Consider the following 26261-nt stretch of genomic DNA (forward strand, 5'->3'; position numbering starts at 1 on the left):
TTAAGTGATTTTTCTCTTCGACTGCATCTGCATAACCATTTTCCTTCCATAGCTACCTGTTATAATAAAACAACATTTTTGTACTCGCTTCATATCCTGGAACCTTTTCGCCCACCACCTACGGTGACATAGATGCAGCAGGACTTTGAATTATCTGCCAGCAGTAGAGATAGTGGAATTGATTTGACAGATTAAAAGCCTGATTAGCATCTGACTTGGAGAGAAAAGAATTTGTAAAGATTTGCTCAAGTCTAGCCAGCAGGTGGCAAAGTACAATGTGCAATTTCGCTCTCTCTTGGGATGGATGCGCCTGTTTAGGTATATTTGCAGTGCAAAGTGGGTGCAGCTTCAGCCCGGCAGCTTGTCTCACCACTGCATAGCACATGTCTGGGGCTGCCTGACAAGAGGTATGCTGGTGTGTGGTGCCTGTATGTACGCGTGTTATTAGTGAGGTGTTTTCAGCCTCTGGCTATTCATGAATGCACTAGCGTTTCCCGTGTGTATTCCCTGCAGGGGGCAGTTGCTAGGGTGACCGGCATTCCCACAGCTACAGGCTGGTTACTATTGCTTCTATTGTATGCAGACTGGAGGTGACAAGCATAGAAGGCATCCAATGCACTTCTAAATTCTAACCACACATTGCACACCCAGCACTGCTTCTCATTGAGCTATATCAGCATAAACGAGTTCTTCATTTGTCTATGATTTCCATTGGGAGCCATCACGCTTTGGATGTATATATGGTCTATAGGCTGGAATATTTCTCCTGGATTAGTTGTAGAGAATGCTGCAGTTCTGCAGTCGGATGCGGTGCCAGCAATGGATTCTTCCTTTGTCTTGTGAATGAAGAAGACTGATGCTTACTAACAAATATTAGGTAGGTGGCATGAATGCATGTAATATAAAAGCCTTGACAATTGCAGGTAATGCTTTATCAAGACTCCCTGGTAAAGAGGATGCTTGTATCTGTCAGGTGCATATGTCATTCTTCCAGTTCTACTATTTCATCGCTGGGTTGAGCTTGGGATACGGATATTTATTGGAAACTAATTATTACACTGTTTCTTTAATGCAGACTGAATAGGAAGAATTCTCTTACTGAACTGATGTGTTTATGTTAAAGTTGATACATAGTTGATACATATCTAATCCTACTCACTACATTGTATCCAAGGAATTGCTGACAAATCCTGCCTGATAGGAAACCGCACATGCCTTTGTCAGCATCCGTTCCTGAAACATAAACCTATAGCAAATGTATCACATATCCTAAGGCCAGAGTCACACGACAGTATTTGCGCGCAAAAAATTAGCATACACAGAAAATAGAATGTATTCATCTGAATCGGTTCATTCACATGCGGGTATTTGATGGGCGCAGTTTGGTCGTGCAAATAAAATACAAAGCATGGTCTATTTTTCTGCACACTTGCGCAGGGAAAGAGGACATTTTGAACTCATGAAAAAATTGGCCATCTTAATGGCTGTGAGCATCAGTGTGTGTTCTTTTGCACGCACGACTTACGCACGCAAAAAGTACAATAAAATACGCAATGCCTATTACGCAAAAATGTGTCAAAATACGCATGCAAACACACTTACGCTTGTGTAAATCCGGCCTAGATGCTACAATATATAGTGAACTAAGGCTGGATTCACACAAGCATATGCATATTTGCATTGCAATCTTGCAAATTGGCGATATGTTTTTTTAGGCCGATTTCACACAAGCGTACACATACTGCCGCATGAGCGTAGCGTTTTGCAAAATGAACAGGGTCTCTTTGGGCACACATTGGCTTACTTTACTGTACTTTTTGCGTCTGCAAGGCATTAAATTGCACGCGGCAAACAAAGACGCGCTGATTGAAATGGCTAATTAGTCTAATGAGTCCCAGATGTGTTCTTTTTCCTGTGCAATTATGCACTGTTTCACACATGTTCTTGCAGATGCTGCATGTATTTGCACCCACCATTGACTTCTACGGGAACCTGTGGTGCGAAAATACACAGAAAAATAGAACATATTCAATTGTATTTTTTTTACGCAACCAAAATGCGGTGTAAAATCTGCAAATGTGAAAAAACCTATTGAAAACAATAGGCTCTGCGCATTTTATGTGCAAATTTTGAGCACACAAATATGCCTGTGTGAAGCCGGCCTTACTGTACTTTTTGTGCATGCAAATCGTACGCATTTGCATGTGCAAAAAAAATCCGCAGCCATGGTCCTGTACATTGTAATAGCTAATTAGCTTAATTAGTTTCATATGTTCTATTTCCCTGCGCAATTGTGCAGGAAAATAAAATATGCTGCGTAATTTTTTGCATGGCAGAAATGCACATGAGTCAACCCATTGAAATCAATGAGTTCTCTTCACTACGCATTGCATGCGCAAATTTTTAGTGCGTAAATGCACGTACAAATACGTTCTTGTGAATAAGCCCTAATAATGAAGCTCAGTAATTTGCTTATCACTAATTTGGGTCTACTAGAAGCGCTATGGTTGCTCATGTACAATAAAGGGGCTACAATGTGAATCTGTAGCACTGCATTAGTCATATTCCTGAACTTTGCGCAGATGTATTAAGAATTCTGGCGCAATAGGGGGAGCCCATAACATTGCACAAATCTAATGTATTCTAGACATGTTTTGCATCTACCTTGACAGTTTTGAACATTTTTTTTACAAAATTTGACCTAGCTAAGAGTTGAAAAATGAGCCAAATGTTTAAACCGCTATTTTTTGACACAATGTATTGGTGCAAAATAGGGCATATCCCTTAAATTGGCATAAGAAAGAGAAAAGTGATTAATGCGCCTAGCAAGTTGCATCAAATTTTTTATTATTTATCGCAGTTTCTGCCCTTTTTTTTTTTTTTTTTTTTTTTTCTTCTTCAAAGTATTTTTATTGCTTTTTTGTTAACATCACTTATACAATTCTTTCAACTGACTTGGATACCGCTATGAAAATACAACTTATGAAGATTAAACTGCAGTATATCTGTCTGCTTCAAATAATAAACTTTCTATAACATCCAATTTCTTTCGTCTGCTGTAACTTGCAGTTAACTTTTGCAATAGGGGACGGGGTTAGTGAGGTAGGAGGGAGAGGGGAAGACAAACAGGGGGGGGGGGGGGGGCAGGGTTAGTGCCAGGGCACTAGGTTGTGTACGTTGTTTTGTCGTAGGTACTCATGATTTATCCTTGTCACTCACATGAACCGGTATTTAACCACCTCAGGAATCTAGGGGTGTTGCGTATATCTATCCAAGCTGCCCACATTCGGTAGAACTGGTCATATCCTGTCACCTCCTCCGCCAGCCTAAGTCTCTCCATGCGTTCTATCTCATCCATCGCCCCCACCCAAGCGCTTCTGGGTATACCTGAACTCTGTTTCCAGAATCTTGGTATCACTTGCCTTGTAGCCATGATGAAGAATCTCAATAAACCTTTTTGGAGTGATGGAGCGTCACCTGATGAAATGGATAGAAGCGCCAGCTCAGGTGTTAATGTGAGTGGTTCTCTGCTTACTGCTACGAACAGGCGCTCCATGTCCTGCCAAATGGGTGCCACCATAGGGCACTCCCACCAGATGTGTAGCATTGAGCCCGCTCCTGCCCGGCAACGCCAGCATACGTTCGGGGATGAGGGGAACAATGCGTGTAGCTTCTCTGGAGTCATGTACCATCGTGATATGATCTTAAAATTTAGCTCTTGAAGCCTACTGGAGACAGACATTTTATGTGTGCGTTGGAATGCCCTGCTCCAGAGCTCCTCGGGGACCGGCCTGCCCAGCGTCTCCTCCCAGGCTCTTATCCACCTGGGTTGATGACTTCCCAGGTTCTCGTCCAGTAACTGATTGTACAGTATTGAGACTGTGTGTCTAGGGGTTTCCGTGGCACAGCATAGCTTCTCGAAGGGAGTATAGCTCGTGTTCCATCCCGAGCTCGGTTTAATCTTTATTAGGTAGCTATGTATTTGAAGGTATTGCATCCATGAGCCCGGGGGGACCCCCCGTGATCCTCCCATGGACCCCAGATCTTGCATGCCTCCAGGCTCTACCACTTCTCCCACCCTAGCCTCACTTTCTACTGGTATGAACCCCTGTCTACGCGTTGATAGTGTCGCCGGGATTTGCGGGTTCCCAACTAATGGTGTGAGAGGCCCCGGAACCCCCATCCTGCATCCTCCCCTCCACGCTCCCAGCATTGTTCGTATCATACTTGATGTGTCTGCCTTCTCCCAATTAGTATTCCCTGGAATCCAGAAAACCCCGCTTATCTCAACGACATTGTTTTCAGTCTCTATCTGCACCCAGAATTTGTCTGTCTTGTGGTGGAATAAATCTAGAATTAAGGTGCCTATGGTCGCTTTATGGTATAAGTGCAAGTCTGGGAGTCCCACCCCCCCTTTTCCCTTCTGTTTTGTGAGACTCTTGTAACTGAGTCTTTTGGACCCTCCCTTCCATATGAACCTGAGCAGTTGACTTCTCAAGCTGTTGAAGAAACTACTCGGGGGGTTACATGGTGCAGTTTGGAAGATGTATAGCAATCTTGGAAGGATATCCATCTTGATTGTGTTCATTCTGCCAAACCATGATAAAGGGGCACCCGTCCATCTCTCCAGATCCCCTTTTAGGGTTGTTAGAATAGATTTATAGTTAAGCTCATATATCTGGGATAGGTCTGATGGGATATGGACCCCCAGGTATTTGAATGACTTGTATTTCCAGAGGAATGGGAAACCCGCCGCTAGGTCATCGGCCTCCCTTCTGGGAATCGTTATGTTGAGTATCACTGACTTCTGAGCATTGATTTTATAGTTACTGAGTTTGCCAAATATTGTAAATTCCTGCATGATGTTTGGAAGGCCTATTCGGGGTTCAGCCGCGTAGATTAGGAGATCGTCCGCAAAGAGTGAGGTTTTGTGTTCTTCCCCTCCCACCCTTATTCCTTTAATCGAGGGATTGCTCCTGATGGCATTAGCTAGTGTTTCCATCACTAGTATATAAAGGGTAGGGGACAGGGGGCACCCCTGGCGCGTACTGTTCTTGATCTCAAAGGGGTCAGATAGGTTACCATTGACCCTGACCTGTGCCGAGGGGCCTCTATATAGTGCCATAATCCAAGCTAATATCCTGGGTCCCATTCCAACTTTCTGAAGTGTCGCCTCTAAGAATCTCCAGTTTACCCTGTCAAACGCTTTTTCTGCGTCGACAGAGAGCAAACATAGCGGTGTCTTCCTTCTCTTTGCCCAATCTATCAGGGACAAGGTCCTAACGGCGTTGTCTCTTGCCTCCCTTCCCGGTACAAAGCCAACCTGATCCCCGTGTATAAGTCGGGGTATCAGGGTGCTCAGCCTGTTTGCTATGAGTTTGGAGAAGACTTTTAAGTCGCAGTTTATGAGCGATATTGGGCGGTAGTTGCCACACGCTAGTGGGTCTTTTCCCGGTTTGGGGATTAGGACTATGTGTGCTTGCAGGGCCTGTGGAGGGAAGGGGCAGCCCCGAGACACCGCGTTGAAGGCCCTCAAGATCATGTCAGAGACCAAGCTCCCACATACCTTATAGAATCCTGGGGAGAACCCGTCCGGACCTGGGCTCTTCCCCTTTTTGATTCCTTTCAGTACCTGAGTGAGCTCTTCCTCCTCAAAATCCACCTCCATGGCCTGGGACTCCTCCGTAGAAAGGTGTCTCGTTACATGGAGCCCTAGGTACTCCTCTATCTTTTGTTTATGTTGGATGTCTGGTGCCCTCTGTGCTTCGGGGATGTTATACAGTGTGGAGTAAAATAGACGGAATTCTTCCATTATTTCCTGTGGGGAATGGACTCGTTTCCCTGATGAGGAATTGATGGAATGTATGTGTGGAGGGGCCGATCTAGGGTGTAACGCTCTAGCCAACCATCTGCCACTTTTATCACCATATTCATAGTAGCCGGCTTTGATTTTATCTCTTCTAGCTAGGGCTTTTTGATCCAAGATGTCTAAAATTTTGTGCCGGAGTTCTGATATTTCTGTTTGTAGGGCCGGGGTTGCTTGGGACTTATTTGACGTTTCCTTAGCATTTAAGTCCTTTATTAGCTGGGTCAGTCTTGCTGTCTGGTCTTTTTTGATTCTCGCTCCATGAGAAATGAACACCCCTCTCAACACGCATTTCAAAGTTTCCCATTTTATCGGGGCAGATGTGGGGTCGTTGGCATGGTCTAGCTTGAAATTTTCTATTGTTTGTTTTATTTCGTTTAGGCAGGCCGTGTCTTTAAGCAAATGATCGTTAAGGCGCCATGTGGGTAGCTTCTTTTCTATACCCCCAGGACCCATGGATGCAAACACTGGGGAGTGATCTGACCATAGAGCTATGTCTAAGGAACACTGAGGATCCCCGTCGAGCAAACTATGTGATACAAATATGTAATCAATTCTACTATAAGAATTATGTGCCACGGAATGGAAACTGTAATTGCGCTTACCCGGGTGGAGAGTGCGCCACAGGTCAATCAGGTTCATACTCACTAACGTTTTCTGAACCCTACAGATGGCTGATCTGGTGAGTGCCGAGCGTCCCGTGGAGGAGTCTAGTCGGGGGTCCATGCACATGTTGAAATTGCCTCCCAGTATAATCTGGGTCCCCTCTGCAAAGTCCATCAGTCCCCGAAGAGCTCTGGAGGCAAAAGCCACCTGTCCTTGATTAGGAAAATAAAAGTTAGCAATTGTGAGAATCCTGTTATCGATTGATATCTTAAGAAATATATATCTCCCATCTGTTCCTATCTCTTGAGACAGGATGACAGGTGTTATGGATTTGTGAAATGCTATGGAGACTCCACAGGTTTTATTCTCCGGGTGTGTGGCATGAACCCATAAGGGGTAGAATTTGTTTTTCCCACATTGCGGAGTTCCAGAACGTGGGAAGTGTGTTTCTTGCAGCATGGCTATCGTGACCCGTTTCCTGTGGAGCCTATACAGCACCTGGTTCCTTTTGTTAGGACTGTTGAGCCCCTTTGTGTTAAAGGAGCATACGTTTATTCTCTCCATCCTGTCATGTGGGGAGGTGGTATTGTGGGTCGGCGAGTACCCCTGGTTGGGATCTTCTTCTTTCGGGACACAACCTAGATTGGGGGGAAGGAAGGGTCAAACAGGAGGGTAAAGGGGAGGGGGAAAATAAGGGGAACATATATCCACTTATAACATTTTGAAATCTGGTCATTTCTGGCATAACGTGTGGTTCTAAACTAACTCTCAACATTCGACTAACGTCTTTGCAGCAACGCATTGCTGCGGTCCCTAGCGGGGGAGCGACTGAGTCCGGTCGGGTCTGGGTCCGGGCCTCGTCCACCCTCCCCACGGCGGCTGAAAAACATTGTGTAGGGCATCCAATCCTATAAATCACTTAGGTAGCATGAGGATAAAAGATAGAAGAAGAGGGGGGGGGGAGAGAAGAAGAGGGGGGGGCGAGGGGGAAACATCAGAGATATAGATGAGAGGGGCGAGTTAAGAGCAGAGAGAGGGGCGGGCCCCCCGCTTTGTCAGTTGGAATCTGCGGCCGGTCCCGGAGACACGGAAGGCGACGCAGCGTAGACAGTTTCTGCCCTTTTAGCCATCTTGTAAAATGATGCATCTTATGACAATAAGGATAAATCTCTCCCATTGTATCTAAGTGTTACAGATCCCATATGGCAGTTTTATTATTATTAGTTGCATCAGAATTTAGGCGAAAACTGTGTGTTTTTGGTGCAAATCAATTTAGACACATTTATTATTGATTTGTGCATAAAAGAATAGATGTCACGCTTCTCTTTTCAAAAGTGTCTAGAAAAAGGAGCAGAGTTAGAGTGGAGTGAGTTATTTAGAGACATTTATGAAATGTGATAGGTAGACAGTAGAGATGAGCGAGCGTACTCGGCCATGCCCCTTTTTCGTCCGAGTACCGCGATTTTCGAGTACTTCCGTACTCGGGCGAAAAGATTCGGGGAGCGCTGTGGGTGAGTGGGGGGTTGCAGCGGGGAGTGGAGGGGAGAGGGAGAGAGAGAGGGCTCCCCCCTGTTCCCCGCTGCTACCCCCCGCGCCGCCAAGCCTCCCCCCACCCCCCGGCGCCCCCCGAATCTTTTCACCCAAGTACTGAAGTACTCGAAAATAGTGGTGCTCGATCGAGTAATTACTCGAAACGAGTACGTTCGCTCATCTCTACTAGACAGATATATAGATGGGAAATAGTCTCAGACAGTCCTTGCTTTACCGGAAATTAGCGTGAAGATTGCAAGCAGCACAACCAAAGACCCAATCACACAGGGGAGCCGTAGGAGTACAAGCTCCTAAAGGGATTCAGACTTTCCCAATCCCACAAGGACAAGACAAATAATGTGTTTAGTTCTTGCTTTAACATCACCAATTGACAGTGAGAGGTTGGGACCGCCCACTTGACAAATTCACAGTACCAGAAGCGGACGGTTTCTGATCCGTCAGTTTGTCCTGATGGATCTAAGAAGAGTCCGTCAGGACAAACAGAGGTGAGTATCAAAAAACAACAGGTGGCAATAAAGTTAGCAGTACTGCAGAGCTATGTAGGCAGCCCCATTGACTTTCTACATGACAGATCCTTTTTAACCCCTCAATGACCTGTGCGTTCGGGGTTTGTATGGAGGGAATTCAGAAGAGATCCCGCTCTATACAATGTGGGTGCTGGCTGTTTCTCACAGCTGACACCAGCCAGCAATAGCCACGATCAGCATGATTCTGATCATGGCTGTTAACCCTGTAAATGCCACTGTCCGTTCTGACAAGAGCATTTAAATCCCCCAGTTTTGTGTTCCCCAACAGCCCACCCCGATGAGATCACGAGATGCCATTCGGTTGCCATAGCAGCCATGGCTGATTGCCTATGAAGCTATACCTGTGGCGTAACTTGATACATTATCCTGTGATTTGACAGGCAATCTAACTCTTTGTTATTATATTATACCGCAGGAACCATCAAACTATCACAAGATCAAGTCCACTATGGGGAGTTAAATAATTTAGTAAAAATTAGTTTAAAAAACTTTTAAGAATTATTAGGAAAAACAAAAGGTAATAAAAGTTAAAAAAAACAACTTTTCCTATATTTATAATAAAGTCAAAGCAAATATTTGGTATTGCTGCGTCCATAGAAATCCAATTTGTCAAAGTAGCGCATTATTTATCCTACACGGTGAACGTCATTTGGAAAAAAAATACATGTCGTTAGAATTGCGCTTTTTTGGTGACCCCACCTCTAAGAAAAATTTTTTATACGAAGCTATCAAAAAGTCTTATGTACACTGTAGTGCGTTCCCAGTGACCTACAACTAACCCACATGTGGTAGCATGGGGTCTATTTGACTCTAGTGGTGTTCATTGCAGTCCTGCACTTTGAAACTGCTACTACACAAGGGTTAAAAAAAAGTTGAAAAAATGCTGGAGAAAAATACCACAAAAAATGTATTGCATTTCCTAAACCAGCCTTACACAGATGATTTTCCTCCTGTAGGATGAGAACTGATAGGCATAGACTTATTCACCTGCACTGACACATCATAACTACTGAACATGGACAGTTGTGCTTTCTGTGGACTCTTCCTGATAGCAGCTGGCACGACTGTTGTAACCTATTGATAGGACATACAGCTCGGATGACCAGTTTTCCTGAACTTCTGAATCTGTTTGCTGACGATTCCTGCACTCACTGGCCTCTTCCCAGGGTTTTTTTTTTATTGAAAGCCTCAGTTACCTCACATGAACTTCTAATGATGATCTTAATTCTCTCCTGGATTGTCCAAGACATCTGATACTGAAAAAGACATGTGATTAATGTATTCCATACCAAATAATTCGACATAACAACTTTATTACTCAACATTACATCATCCATAACTAAGAAATGGTTGCAGATAGTGAAATAAAATGCTGCATCACTCAATTTCTAATGAAATTCTTCTGTTGTATCATGTATCCCATGACCACTTTTACATTGAGGTTTCTTGAGCAGGACCCCACAGTGGAATCCGATCCTGCCCTCAACCGAGGACCCAGCGTACCTGTCCGGGTGTTCTTTTTTCTCTACTGCGGATGTGTGCGGAAGTGTTGGCCGGAGTTCCGGGGCACATGCGCAGTAGAGTGTGTCTTTTTTTCAAACTCCTGCTTTGCAGCGGAATTCGCAGCCTGTCCACAATTGAATTGCGGATCGGCTGGGAATTGGACGGCTTTCATTGACTTCAATGGAAGCCAACCGCATGGAATCCACGCTAAAATGCAGCATGCTGCGATTTGTTTTCCGCACCAAAAGGTCCATAAAACAAATCTGCATGCTTCAATTCAGCTGTGGATGCCCAAGCTTCCCTATGGGCTTGAATTGTGGATCTCCTGCATTGGTACCCGGCTCAGATTCCATAAATCAAATCCACCTGTGGACATTGGGCCTCAGTGACAGAACCAGGAGGAGGTGCAAGGTTATGCTGTTGAAGATAGTTCATGCAGTGTCGACCGTCAGGTTGCAGGTAGTGTGTGTCCCTCATAGGAAGCTACTGTAAGTACTGCAAGCCGCCTCATTTTATGTTCTACAGAGGGGGACTTATAATACTTGAAAAGGTCACAGAAGAGTGTCTTGTTTGGCCTAAAGAAGGTCTCATTATTAGTTGAGGACTATGGAAGACCACTAGTTCTTATTGGGGGCCATAGTAGGAGTCCGTTACTAATTGGGGCAACAGAGGGGTAACTATTACTTTTTGGGGCCATAGTTGAGGACCTATTGCTAATTTAGGCCACAAAAGAGGTTGGTTCTGGTGCTGCATTTATGCACTGAGCTTGGTTTTGGTGCTGTATTCCTTTTATGAGCTTGGTTCTTGTGTTATACTCAAGTACTGAGGTTAATTCTTATGCTATATTTATATTAAATAAATAAACAAGTTAAAAATGGAAGGTCACGGTGTCGTTGGCCGCACACAACCAGATTCTGCCCAGCTGTGGCAGCCAATGCTCACACAATTTTGTCAGGATTTATTTGACCATGGTTTGTCTGGGTTTTGCCAGCTCCACCCTTAGTGTATGTACACATAGTGGATGGAATCCGATACAAAAATTTCCTTGTGGATCTTGCCTGTAGCAGGAATCTGCAGCTATTCTGCCGGACTTTGCCATGGATCTGCATTCGGTTTTATCCCTCTTTATTGGCAATATGCACAAGTGGAATTTATAGTGCGCTTCGGCGGAATGAAATGGCATGTGTGCAGAATCATGTTGGAATTTATGCCATGGTTATAGAAGCAGAATCCATGCAGTAAATTCCATGTTGGATTATGCAATGTGAATATATTAGGGTGGGCCACTACTCATGGGGCAATGTTGTGTACTTTTCCCCCACGCTAAAATTTGCTAGCCAGCCCCTGCATCATAGTGCCAAAAAGCTTTTCCCTGCCTGTCTAAAAGTATTCTACAAAGTTTCCTCCTTTTTCTATCAGAAGATATTCTGAGTGGCCCTGACTTTTGAATCACCTTGTGTATTATTTTGTTTTATATGGTGCATGTTGAATTTTAGCTGATCTATTCTAGTATTTAGGTGATTTAGATGGGATTTGAGATAACAGATGTTACTTATTGTGACCAATTAATATATATCTAAAAATTGCCTCAAATCTCTTGATTTATTGAGCTTTTGTTTCATAACTGGGAAGTCTAGAGATTGTTTGATTCAATGGAAGTGTTCAAACAAAAGCTGGACAGATATCTGTCTGAGATGATTTAGTAAATCCTGCACTGAGCAGGGGGTTGGACCCGATGACCCAGGTGGTTCCTTCCAACTCTACCATTCTATGATTCCATGAAACGATAGTCACGCATGTGCAATGCTGCTCTATTTATCTTCAATGAGACTGCCATTGATAGCTGCCCTACTGAAACAAATGCAGTGGCACTGCGCATGTGTGACTGCTGCTCCATTCAGTCTGATCCCTCTACTGGTGGGTGCAGCTATTAAGCAGTGACGAGAAGAGGGGGCACCTACGGATAGCTAATAAGTTTATTATGGTACAACCCCTTTAAGGCAACTTCTTGAAGTGTTCTTGTAAAGGAAGTTCTTCTGATAACTCTTCGCCCTATGTTAGGTGGCATTTAAGTATTGCAATACACTAATAAATTAGGGTTCACCAAATATACCTACAATATAAATTTCACTAACTGATTATTTAAATCACTAACTCGACCATTTAAATACTTAGAACATTTGCTTGTTATTTCACATCTCCATTCTTGTAACATTCAGCCAGGTCATTATAGTGGAAAATTAGTTTCAGAGCCTACAAATAGGATTCATTATAATAGTGTCCTTGCAGATAATACTAGAAGATTAACACTAGAGTCCTGCTGCTTTTCATTATCTTTCTCTGATGTCATTGGTGAAATACACATTTTTATAATATGCCGGGGTAAAAAAAAATCTATAAAAGGTTTACAAGGATGTACTCAATGGAAGAGCTACTAAGCAGACTTATGTAGGTAATACAGACTTTCATATTATTTTATAGACTATAATAATGTAGTATATTACGGCATGGCAATAAACATCATTTCGCAGACTGTAAACTGTAAGATCATTCATGCCACCAGCAGTGGTGACAGATTTACAGACACACTTTGAGGTTTCATGTGTTGTAAGCCGTTCACACAATAGATCTTGTTTTGTAGACATCAATTATGATCACAAAGTCATGAGGTGACAATTCTATTTTGCAGGCACTTCTATAGTACTCACTGTCAAGATGGAAAAGTATGAAAATCTAGGCCTGGTGGGAGAAGGCAGCTATGGGATGGTGATGAAGTGTCGACACAAGGAGAGCGGTAGAATAGTGGCCATCAAAAAGTTTCTGGAAAGTGAAGATGACAAAATGGTTAAGAAAATAGCAATGAGAGAAATCAAATTACTTAAGGTAAGATCCTTCTTCCATATTCTTGATCCTTTTCATGAGGTTACACATGTTATAGAGTTGTTATTTGGTACAATGCGCTGTAAACATTACTGTGGGTTTCCAGAAAACTGTAGGTTAACCAAATCACAAATTTTACTTGACAAAATCTATTGACCATTTGTTTATTTGGGCAGTTCTCATAGAGCCCTTGTCAAAAGGGAAGCCATGGTCCAGGGCAGGTGTGTCAAACTCATGGTCTGCTGGCCATATATCATTTGTTTTCTGCTACCTGTGCATGGTATGACTGCTCCTTGAGTCATGGGCAGAGATTATTGCTATGTTATAGACTCTATAACATAGCAATAATCTCTGTCCATGACTCAAGGATCAGTTCTACCATGCACAGTTAGAAGAACACAAATGGTAGTTGGTTGAGTTTGCAAGATGGAACAATACCTCTGCAGTACCACCTATTGGAAGGCAGCATCATGCAAGTCAATGTCAGACTCTTTATACAAGTCTTATAACAATGACTGGGAATTGTGAGCCAATCCAGAATCCATGCACAGACAGCTGTTTGGGGTTTTTAGCCCCTTATCAGTGTGCAGTAGGTTTCTGGCTCGGCTACTGAGAGGCCTATAGATGTGGGTTGGGAAGGGTATCATTACTCCTTAAAGGTGTGAAAAGACATAAGGCCATCCATGCTCCTCTCAGAACTATGCAAATCTGTATGCTGATTTCATTGCAAATGTGGATTCTGCTGTGGATTTATTGCTGATTTGAAAGAGTTAAAATCCGTGCTGAATATCCACAGTGGAAATTGACATAAATAATAATGAAATCAAATAATTTTTTCCTCTGCATGTGGATAAGATTTGTTAAAGGGAATCTGTTACCAGGTTCATGCTGGCCATCACTCGGGCAGCATGAACCCAGGATGGGTGGGCATATTGCACTCTTGTATACTGCAGCGTTTTAGAATGAACATGCTTGAAGATGCAGTGGGAATGGGGCTCCGAGTCACCACGCCGGCCTCTCCTCACTTGCATTATGTGCAGTGATAGTTCTCTCCCCTTTTGCCTATAGGGTGAGAGCTGCCACTCTATAAGATACAGGCAGGGAGACTCCGGTGTGGTGCTGCCCCCATGACTCAGAGCCCCATTCTCACTGCATGATCAATGCATGTTTATTCTAAAACGTTGCAGTATTTCAGAATAAAACATACATAGGTGCATTGTACATACTGGTCCTGGGCTCAGGACCCAACCAATCAGCTGTTATGGCGCCTGCTGTCACTGGCAAAACATAAAGGGGTACGGAGGGGAAGCAGATTGCTATGACCCCTGTGTAGTGGCTGGAGTTGACAATTGCAGGTGCAGCTTTCAAATGATTTTAATAGAAGCTGTGCCTGCAATTACCAATGCAATGCAATTACACAGGGGTCGGAGTTAACTGCTTCCGCTACGCACCCTATTTTTTGCCTGTTACAGCAGGCACCTAAACAAGTCATCTGATGGGGTCTTAAGTGGTGGTCCCCAGCTTGACTATTGATGACTTATCCTCAGGGTAGGACATCAATAAAAATAGCCTGGAAAACGCATATAAGTACGCCCTTGGTAAAAAAGCATACCCATTAGAGATGAGCGAACGTACTCGTTATGAGTACTTACGCACCCGAGTACCGCCATTTTCGAGTACTGCAGTACTCGCGCGTAAAGATTCGGGGGGCGCCGTGGCGGCACGGGGGGTAGCAGTGGGGAGTGGGGGGGAGAGGGAGAGAGAGAGGGCTCCCCCCTGTTCCCCGCTGCTCCCCCCCGCACCGCCGCGCCTCTCCCCGCCCCCCGGCGCCCCCCGAATCTTTACGCCCGAGTACTGAAGTACTCGAAAATGGCGGTACTCGGGTGCGTAAGTACTCGTTATGAGTACGTTCGCTCATCTCTAATACCCATGAATGGGGGTACAGTTACGTCCTATGGATTGAGCAGCTTCAGAAGCTGAGTCCATAACATCCACAGTGGGAGCCAGCAGTGACTGACAGCTGGTTCCTGCTGCAACAGCAAGGATCATTGAAAACAATGATGCTTGTTGCTAATCTATAACATGCTGCAATCAATGTTGGTTGCAGCATGTAAAGGGTTCATAGAGGAAGAGTGTTCCTTCTGTGACTTTATTGGCCCTCCACCATGTAATGAAGGACTGAAGGGTTGCCACCAGATGCCAGTCAATGCTGTCAGGGTCTGCCATGGCCTGTGATCATTATGATAAGCAATAATGCATTGCAGTACAGATGTATTGAAGTGTATTATCAGAGTGATCATAGCATCAGAGGTTCAAGTCCCCTACAGGGACATAGTTACATAGTGTGTAAGGCTAAAAAAAAGACATGTCCATTTAGTTCAACCTATTACATCCCAATGTTGACCCAGAAGATGAAATAGAACCCCATGAGGTAGAAGCCAATTTTTCTCATTTTAGAGGGAAAAAAAAACCTTCCCGACTCCAGATCTGGCTATCAGAATAATCCCCGGATCACCAACCCTTCTGAAGTAATCAGTAACTAGAACATATAATATTGTAACACTCAAGAAAGGCATCCAGGCCCCTCTTGTACTCTGTTAGTGATTCTCCATCACCACGTCCTCAGGCAGAGAGTTCTATAGTCTCATTGTTCTTACAGTATAGAACCCCCTTCTATGTCAGTGTAGAACCCTTCATTCATGTAGACATAGAGGACACACCCTTGCTACAGTCCCAGTCCTAGGTATAAATAAATGACGGGAAGGATCTCTTTATTGTTTCGTAATATATCTATTCATAGTTGTTTGGTCGTCCCTCTTTTTCTAAACTAACCCCAATTTTGATTACCTATCTGGGTATTGTAGTACACCTATTCTATTTATTACTTTAGTTGCCTGCCTTTGTACTCGTTCAAGCTCTGATATGTCCATCTTGAGTAAGAGGAAGAAAAATGTTCTTGTCATGAGCCCCCAGACTTCTTTACATGCGCCCCTTGATCCAATTTGCCTTGGCAGCAGCTGCCTGACACTGGTTGCTCCAGTTAAGCTTACAGTTAACTAAAATCCCCAAGTCCTTTTCCATGTCGGTGTTACCCAGGGGTTTCCCATTTAGTGTGTAATGGTGACATGTATTTGCTCTGCCCATGTGCATTTATCAGTTGTAAACCTCAATTACCACTTTTCTGCCCACAATTTATCAAGATCAATTTGCAAAGGTATACCATCCTCTCTTGTGTTAACTACTTTGCATAGTTTTGCATCATCTGCAAATATTGATATTTTACTGTATAATCCTCCACAGCGTGATTAATAAATATATGAAAAAGAATAGGGCCCAGTATCTTCCCCTGTGGTACCCCACTAGTAACGGTGACCTATTCAGAGTATGTACCATTTATAACCACCCTCTGCTTTTTATCACTGATCAGTTACTTAACCCCTTACACACATTCTCACCCAGACCAGGCATTCTCATGTTATATACCAACCTTTTATGAGGCACATTATTAGACGCTTTGTAAAAGTCCAGATACACAAGATCCATTGACTTTCTCCGGTCCAGTCTAGAACCTACCTCCTCGTAGAAGCTGATCAGATTGGTTTGACAGGAGTGACCCCTCATAAACCCATGTTGATATGGAGTTATACAGCTATTTTCCTTGAGGTCCTCCAGGATAGCATCTCTTAGAAACCCTTCAAATATTTTACTCACAATAGACGTAAGACTTTCTGGCCTGTAGTTTCTAGGTTCAGTATTTGACCCCTTTTTGAATATCGGCACCACATCGGCTATGCATCAATCCAATGGAACAGACTGCAATGATCTGTACAATAAATTCAACACACTTTATATCCTGCACAGCAAACGCTATTTTAAAACAAATTGGAGCCAAAATGGCCTTTTTTTATTTCACCTCCCAAAAAAGTAATAAAAGTGATGAAAAAAAAAGCCATAAGGTGCCAATAAAAACCACAACTCGCCACACAAAACAAACAAGAACTAACAGAACTCTGTCAATAGAAAAGTAAAAAGTTTATGGTACTTTGAATGCAGCGATGTAAAAAAAATATATATATATTTTTTTAAAAGGGGGCTTTTGTTGTGCAAACGTTGAAAAAGATAAAAAGACTCCATAATTTTAGTGTTGTTGTTTAGTACCCATACAGCCTGCAGATGACTGTAGCCTGTATAGGTATAGGTACAGATGACTGCAGCCTGTATGGGTATAGGTACAGATGACTGCAGGCTGTATGGTTTAGGTATGGATACAGGTACATCTGACTACAAGCTGTATGGTTTAGGTATGGATACAGGTACATCTGACTGCAGGCTGTATGGTTTAGGTATGGGTACAGATGACTGCAGGCTGTATGGTCTAGGTATGGGTACAGATGCAGATGACTGCAGGCTGTGTGGTTTAGGTATGGGTACAGGTGCAGATGACTGCAGGCTGTGTGGTTTAGGTATGGGTACAGGTGCAGATGACTGCAGGCTGTATGGTTTAGGTATAATTACAGGTACTGATGACTGCAGGCTTTATGGTTTAGGTATGGGTACAAGTGCAGATGATTGCAGGCTTAATGGTTTGGGTCTTGAGGGATAACTTTGAGCTGGATCCTGATTAGGAAAATAATAATAAATAACAACAGATGTCATCAACCAGAGATATGTAATCTGGGATTACAGCAGGTGAGGGCACCCCATAGTTGCTAGCTGCTTTGTTTCAACTCACTGAAACGAAATAACTAGTGAGTGACCCGCTGTAAGTGTAAACAGGCAGTTGTTTGTCTTTGATTTACTGCCTGTTCACAGTGAATGGAGATGGGCGGCCTGAATAAACCGCAGCACGCTCACCTCCATTCAATGAACGACTATCGCTATGTGAAAGCACAGGAGCAATAGTCATTGGGACAGCTGTCTTGTGCTTATGCTCTCGGCAATCGTCCTGTGAAAAATAACCCTAAATGCAGTGTAATCACTATCCCCATGTAGAGACAGTGTCTAGAATATGGTGGCAACATTATTTTGATGTATCCTAGATCCTAGAGCTAAACTGCTGTAACTAACTAAGCCTACTGTTATAAAAGTTGCCTTGTAGGTATGGTGCTTGTGAAATAATAGACAGACAGGTAGATAATGTTGCATGGGTGGGCCTCCTAAGACACTCAGTGATGCTGCAGAAAGCTCAGAGCAGACCACGGCCAGCAATCATTATTTGGGGTAAGGGGGAGTGGGGCAGGGGTCCGAGCTGAGCTTTCTCAATGGGCCCTTGAGTAAAACCAAAATAGAAACTTGTAACTATAGCAATAGCACAGATGAAGAGTGGGTAAGCTGTTAGTTTCCAATTGAAAAAGAAGGCCACGTTGCTGAAGGGCTTTATATGCATTGTGCTTCAGCAAGTGGGAAACCGGTTTGTCCAGCACAGTAGAACAATTGTAAGTACATTAAAGTAGTGAAGAAGGCATTATATAATACAAGAGTAACATTCCTGCCATTGTTTATACACACTTGTCATTCTTTTGCTACACTTTTCAGTTATTAAGGCTTCATTCACAAGAGCATATGCGTATTTGGTTCGTGAAATGCGCATATACATATATGCGTAATGCTGCATTTTAACATGATCCCATAGACTTTAGCAGGTGATGGGGGCTAAAATGGGACCCGATGCGATGGTTATTAAGATAAATATGCACATCTGAATAACCCAATACAATTATATGAATGGATTCTATTCTCTGCACATTGCGTGCGTATATTTTACGTCCGCAAAAACGCGTGTATATATGGTCATCTAAAGAACCCCTCATAAGAATGACTACTGTAATAAAAATTCTCAGACAATGCTATAAGGGTATAAAGTACATCAGTGATGCCCACCTGGACGCCTTCATGTTCATGATATGCAGCACCCAGAAAAAGGTAAATTCCTTTACATTCCCAGGCATAAGATACATAAAATGTATGGGGGGAAAAGGCCAAAAGTACAGCTGTGTATACGCCTAACCCTTGACCTGTCCTTGGTTGGACATGATTTACAACCATTTGATGGAGTTACAGGCCATAATCGAGACCCTAACAATATGTCAAAATGACTAAGATATTGGTTAACATAGTTTCTAAATCCATGTTTCAGAATTGTATGCTGCCAACTTTACTTGAGTCAAGTCGAAGATTCACAGAGTGGCAGTTAAGAATCAATCTAATCGTATAAATTTCACTTTCTAAAATATAACTTTTATTAAAGGGGTTTTCCAGTTAAATACTATTGATGGCCTATCATCAGGATTGGTCATCAATAGTTGATCGGCAGGGGGCCGTTGCTAGGGACCCTAACCGATCAGCATGCTGTCAGCACCGCAATAACACATGGATCAAAGCGGAAGCCTCCGCGCCTACCTCCGTATAGTGGCCAGTGCTTGTAACTGCAGGCACGGCTTTCATTGAAATCAATTGAAGCTGTGCCTGCAGTTACAAGCGCTGGCCTTTATATGGGAGATTGGTGTGGAGGTTTCCGCTCTGACCTCTGTGTATTTGGAGCGGACGTTTCTGCACCAACCTCCCATGTAGTGGCCGGCACTTGTAACTGCAGGCATGGCTCCCATTGATTTTAATGAGAGCCGTGCCTGCAGTTACAAGTGACCGGCCACTACACGGAGTTTGGCGTGGAGGCTTCCACTCCAACCTCTGTGTTATTGTGGTACTGACAGCATGCGCTCGCTCTGCTGATCGGTCGGGATCCGGAGCGACGGACCCCTGCCGATCAGCTATTGATGACCTATCATAAGGATAGGTCATCAGTAGTATTTAACTGGAAAACACCTTTAAGGTACAGTATAAAAGGGAAGGCGAAAGGAAGCACCAGATTATATGAACTGGTGTTCATATAGGCAAGTGCTTCCTTTCGCCTTCCTTTTTAGACTGTACCTTAATAAAAATTATATACTAGAAGGATCCTCAGTGAAATATTTACTTGTTCAAGTGTTTTTAGCATTTAATACCAACAAAATAAGTTTACGTGGAATGTATAATAAAAATAGTTAACATATAATGAAACACTAAAAATGTATTTTGTTGCAATTCTTCTCCAAAACTTCCCCTGTGATTCCAGTCTCATAGGCTCATAACTTCAGCTCAATAGACTCTTGATCCAAACTTTTATTTTGTGTCCAGAGTTCTTTCTATATTCACATTAAGCTAATGGTTAACCTATACACAACACAACTCTTCTGTAATGAAGAATCAGGTCTTTCTTCTGTCCCGTGTGACTTCATCTTTTAATGCTACGTTAATTTCTTTTGTTGTACACCTCTTGAATAAAACCTAGGCAACAAGCTTGAAATACACCACATCAAGCGTGACAGCAGTGGCTGTGCTTGGATGCACTTGGCATGACTGCTTTCTCAAATATGTTGTTTACTTCATGATCTTCCTTGGCTGAAAAGAGCATTTAATAAAGTGATTTTGAGATTAATGTAATAAGCTGGAGACAATTGGAACTTGTTGAAGGGAGCATAACATTACAAAAGGTGAGAAAGTTACCTAACCACTTGGATACAGGCCTGTTTGCCTAATGAACATAGAGGTCACATACCTTTCTGGTAGCCCAAAATGACTTTATAAATCCCAACAAATCAACCAACCAAAGAGATTGTGAAGATTAACTATACTGTACATTGACATGCCCTAGCATCTTCCAAGTTGATGGTTCAATGATTCTGTTAGGGGTGTAACTACAGGGGGAGCCAGAGCATGCGGTTGCACCAGGGCCCAGGAGCCTTAGGCCTCCTTCCCACGAGCGTGACGGGCTCCGCCGCGTAATATTCCGCTGTGAAGCCCGTCACGGCGCCCCCCAGAGCCCCTATACTTACCTGCGGGAGATAGCGTGAAATCGCTTCCCCGCCCACCACCGCCGCGTCACCGCTCGTCACCGCTCGTCACCGCCCACCGCTCTCGCGTCACCAGCCGTGTCACGTGACGCGGCCGGACCGCGTCATTTGGCGTCATATGACGCTCGGCGGTGGGCGGGAAAGCGTTTTTTCACGCTATCTCCCGCTGGTTACAGCGGGAGATAGCGTGAATGGACGGCTTCCATTGACTGCAATGGAAGCCGTCAGTGCGTACAGCCCGTCCTCACCCGCAGAAAATAGAGCATGCTGCGGGTGAGGACGGGAGAAATCGCGGTGCGTAATTCCGCGGTGGAATTACGCATCGTGAGCATGGAGCTATTAGGTTCAATAGAACCTAATAGCTGCGTGCAACGCAGCGGATTTTCGCCGCGAATTACGCGGCGGAAATCCGTTCGTGGGAAGGAGGCCTTAGGGGGACCATAACACCTCTCTTTTCCAAACAGCGATCCTAGTACTATGAATAAAACATTATATTTGGGGGCCCCATTACAGATTTTGCAGTGGGCCCCAGAAGCGTCAATATACGCCTCTGGATTCTGTTATATATCTAAAAAGTAAAACATGGTTTAAAAACTAAAAACATTCTCTCCTGAACAATATACCCAAAGCAAAGGCATCTACTGCTAGAACTTCATAGATCAACCATAAACTGCAATATATGAAAAACCCATACAAACTCTAGATAGATAGATAGATAGATAGATAGATAGATAGATAGATAGATAGATAGATAGATAGATAGATAGATAGATAGATAGATAGATAGATAGATAGATAGGAAGATCTCATTCTGATCCAAATGGCATAAGATAAGAATAGCTGGCATTATAGAAGCTCTGTGCAAATCCCCAGTAGGCCATCTACAGATGAGTGTAAGGCCCATTTACAGTGGACGATAATTGCTAAAACTTCGCTCATCGGCGATTGTTTTAGCGTTAATCGGTGCATGTAAATGGGTGCGGGGCACCCACATTTCGGGCACCTTTTGCTGATTGTTAAAATCAAGCTCACTTAATTTTAGCGATCAATTTTATCAGTCGTTCTCCACTGGGGAGTGCTGATAGCATTGTTTCCCCCGTGGAGAACAAAGGATCTGAGCACAGCTAATAGCTATTAGCTGAGTTCAGCGAAGCCTTCATTGACATACATAATTGGCATTTAAATAGCTGAGAAGCTACTTGAATACCAATTATTTTTTATGCAAAATAATTGCTCAAAGCTGTCGCTCAAACTGTCCTTTGAGCTATCTTTGAGCAATTATCTGCTCGTGTAAATGGATCTTAAGAGTGCTTTTACAACAGATGACCTGTGGGACTCAAATGTCAGACAAGTCGTCCCAGCAATAATGATTCCTGAGATTTCATACAGGAATGATTATCACCAGTGAATGGAGGTGGAGTGGGTTGTGGATCATTCCAGCCCACCCGCCTCCATTCATAGTAAACAGGCAGCTGATAAGTGAGTGACTGCCTGTTTACATCAAACAATACGTCACCCAGTTTTCTGCATGCAGAAACTGAACAACGAATAAGAAGCATACAAATTCTCGTTCATCGTTCAGTCCGGGCATGCATTTCCATTGAACGATAATCCTTCTGATTCCCGCTGGATGCCAAAATGAAAACAATTTATCAGCCCATGTAAAAGGCATATTTTAGCATATATTTTATAGCTGCAAGACCCGGTGCTTCTGCAGTCCTACTGAACTGGACTTAAAGGTGTAATCTCATCGAAAGGGGCGAACTTAAAACTCCTAAAACTGTCTAAACCTAAGTTAATTTGACTGATGCTTAAAAATCTAAATACAGATAACTAATTGTTGTAGATATCTACAATATTCAACCAGCAAGCCTGATAATGGGGACAATAACAGAAGTCACGCTGTTTATGTATAGTTGACATGGAGATATAGGAAATCCAACGGCTTACTGTTGTGTCGCACGTACTGCTTCAACATAGGGCTTGTTTACTGAAGTGAGAGAAATTCCAGTTATCTGATACGACAGCAATGTGATGAAATTAGCAAAGTGCCAACTAGCTGCTTAATGAAATGGTGACCTATACCTGAACCAGTGGTATGCCTCTCTTGTTCATCTCTGTTGCCATACAGTTCCCTAATTCATAAAATAAGCTGCAACAACTGTACATAAATAGAGGTGTCCTTCTTATGGTCTTACATATTTGAAGAGATAAGTGGTGTTACCGGTAACAACTCAAGGAATTAAAGGGGTTTTCCAGGGAATTACTATTGATGACCTATCCTCCAGATAGGTCATCAATAGTTGATCTGCTGGGGTTTGCTGCTCGGGTCCCCAGCTAATCAGGTGATCATACTCCCGCTCTCAGCACTGCAACACACAAAGGTATAAAAGCTGCTGCTTCGATCCCTGTCTAGTGGCCGGCACTTGTAACTGCAGGTGCAGCTCCCAGTTTTATGAGTGTTTCACACTGATAGCAAGAACCCGAACGGTGGACCCCAGCTGATCAGCTATTGATAACCTATCCTGAAGATAGGTCGTCAGTAGTATTTCCCTGGAAAACCCCTTTCATTTTAAACCTCATTAAGATAGAATTGGGTGGGTTGTCATTTGCCCAAAAACAATCCAAGCTAATGATACCTTTGGATAGATCCTGGAAACGTTGTGCCTCTTTGGATCTGGTCATTCAGGCCAGGGATTTAACACACTTTTGTAACAATATTGCTTCAAGACGTTTTCCCACCAGTTGTACCAGACATTTGAATTAGATGACAACTTGTGCAATTAATGTCACTGGTTACAATAGTGTTTGGACATTTTTACTTAAAAGGGGACCTGTCACTAGTTTGGAGCTGGTGAAACTAATGGCATATAGGAAAAAACTAAATTATAGAGTATGCCAAAGTTGTTTTTTTTAATAAATCCAGTAATGCCAACATATCTTGTAAAAATCAGCTATAATCCTTCCCGTGCTGTATGTAAATCACTGCTGAATGGTCCGGTAGGTGGGCTCGGACCATCTCTGCTGCCCACAATGCATTCCAATCCTTGGTCATCCTATCTAGGATTGAAAAGGTGACCTCTTCTATATCATCCGCAGACCCATCTAAATCTCATGTAGCCATAGTCTGGCGCATGGCCTATTGTGGGCAGATCCAACTGATTCTTCTGCACATGCCCTGAATCATAGCTGTGAAGATCTATAAAAAGTCACAAAAGTTAAGCACTAGTGTTGTGGTCTTTCTAGTGATTGGAGGGGGAGTACATTCTTGAACCCCCATGATTAATCCTCTGACAAAAACTTTAATCAATCCTTAGCACATAACTGAACATTTGGATGACTTTTTAGGATAAGCTGTTAGGTGTGTGTGTGTGTGTGTACATGAGGATTAACAGCATTTCTGGCTATTATATAACTTGCATCCTGCATTCTTTAGCAATTTTCCCCTTTTGTAGGATTACATTCTAATTGTTAGTTTTTCCTGAACTCAGCTCCAAGAGTGGAAGAGGTAAAATAGCTACTATGATGTTTCTATACTCTGCACGCATAGGGGAGCAGGAACCTTTCTATATTTCTCTGAAGCATACCTTAAGAGGCAGCAGAGGCATATAGGACATTATATAGGAGTACTGAGCAGTGTAGCTGTGCATCCAGCACTGAGGTGAGGTGAGATAGAGAACTTACTAGAAACTGCAGCAACAACCTCTGTGCGTGTCTCTGTCTCCATCCAGTAGCTCTCTCCACCTTCCAATTCTCTCCTCTCTATGGATTTCTACGGGTTTCAGCAGCAAACTGATCTCTCTCTGTACAGACGGAGTACATTCAGAGTGAATGATCAGTGCAGGAGGTTGGAGGTGTAGAAGGATGAAAGTAGCCCAAAAGTGAAGAAAGATTCAGTTTTGTTTCATAAACTATATTAGAAAGTCTCATATTTTTGCTTGAACTATTGATTTGTGAAAAAAGTTAAAAGTTTAGTAACGCTTTAATATACAAACTTATTTGGACAAGCAAGCTTCAGTTCACATGTTCACATTGTTATCGTCATAGGATTCCATTGCTTTCAACTGGAAAAAAATACTCAAACATGTCCTTTAGCTTGACAGGAAAACACTGCATAAATCGTTTCCCACAATGGCTGTAGCCATCCGGATGGATGGATGTAAACCAGTTTCATCCCTTGGTCTTATCTAGTTAGTATTTTTTAATGATGAACAAAACTGATTGTAACCTTTTTCCATTGAAAGTATATGCATTACCAATCAGCCTCCATGATCAATCATTTATCACCTAGCCATAGTGGATAGGTGATAAATCATTTTCGTGGAATAAGCTTTTTGATGAAAAATTTGCATAGTTAAGAGAAAATACGTTATTGCATAGCCAGGCAAATTTCTAATTCAGGAGTTTTGAAAAGTCGGGAAATAATTTCTACTTAATACATTTTTCAATGCTCAAACTTTCACTGTCACAATCATATATTTCATTGTGTTGATTGTTACATTCCAAGTTTAAACAGTAAACAATTTCCAATGATGAAATAATCTATTGTCTATTTTCCTCTTTTTGTCACAGCAATTACGTCATGAAAACTTAGTCAATTTGTTAGAGGTCTGCAAGAAAAAGAAGCGCTGGTATCTAGTCTTTGAGTTCGTTGACCGCACAGTACTTGATGACCTTGAACAGTTTCCGAATGGGTTGGATTTCAATAGAGTTCGAAAGTATTTATTTCAGATTATAAGAGGGATTGGATTCTGCCACAATCACAATGTGAGTACTATAATACTGTCCGGTAATGTCTGATCATTAATGGACACTCCCACTCATGTGCAGGTTTTAATGTCATATAAAGTAATATACGTTTTAACTAAGACAACCCTTGATCTACAATCTTGTGGACGCCTCCATATGAATGGCACATATTTGTTTACATACAATAAGTTAGGAGGCCATACAGTTGATTGTATAGATGAACTGTACAGACTGTTGAGGTTCATCCATGCAGTCATCTCTATGAGCAGGTTTGAGTAGCTCAAGTCTATAAAGCAACAGGTTCAATTTAAATACTCATGAGGGAATTTAATAAGCCAAATTTGCAAAGCCAGACTTAGTATGATTTTTCTACTAGTATTTTCTAAACATCTTAATTTCATCTAATTTTCTACTATAGCATGAATTATCGATAGTAACAGTCTGTATTTTTCATATTGTATATATTGCTTTCCTTTTAATGCCTCTTCTAGATTATCCATAGAGACATAAAGCCAGAGAATATACTGGTTTCACATTCAGGGGTGGTAAAGTTATGTGACTTTGGATTTGCACGTACTTTGGCTGCTCCAGGAGAAGTTTACACGGATTATGTGGCCACCAGATGGTACAGAGCACCAGAACTTTTGGTTGGGGATATCAAATATGGAAAGTAAGACTTTTGATTATGAT

General features: G+C 42.8%; 1 protein-coding gene across 2 annotated transcripts in view; it reads left to right on the forward strand.

The window, feature by feature from the left end:
* The first annotated feature begins 569 nt into the window (after window positions 1-569).
* Window positions 570-26261, forward strand: part of CDKL2 (cyclin dependent kinase like 2) — a 56392-nt gene continuing 30700 nt past the window's right edge. The window contains exons 1-4 of one of the 2 annotated variants that reach the window (XM_066574074.1): window positions 570-877; window positions 12743-12936; window positions 25395-25589; window positions 26063-26241. In XM_066574074.1, coding sequence (XP_066430171.1) covers window positions 12769-12936; window positions 25395-25589; window positions 26063-26241 — 542 coding nt within the window. In that variant the 5' untranslated portion in view covers window positions 570-877; window positions 12743-12768. Of the gene's footprint in view, window positions 878-3494; window positions 3516-12742; window positions 12937-25394; window positions 25590-26062; window positions 26242-26261 lie in introns of those variants that run through there. The other variant, XM_066574075.1, reaches the window with a different exon arrangement.

This window comes from Eleutherodactylus coqui, chromosome 7, assembly GCF_035609145.1.
Source record: "Eleutherodactylus coqui strain aEleCoq1 chromosome 7, aEleCoq1.hap1, whole genome shotgun sequence".
In the NCBI taxonomy this organism is placed as follows: Eukaryota; Metazoa; Chordata; class Amphibia; order Anura; family Eleutherodactylidae; genus Eleutherodactylus; species Eleutherodactylus coqui.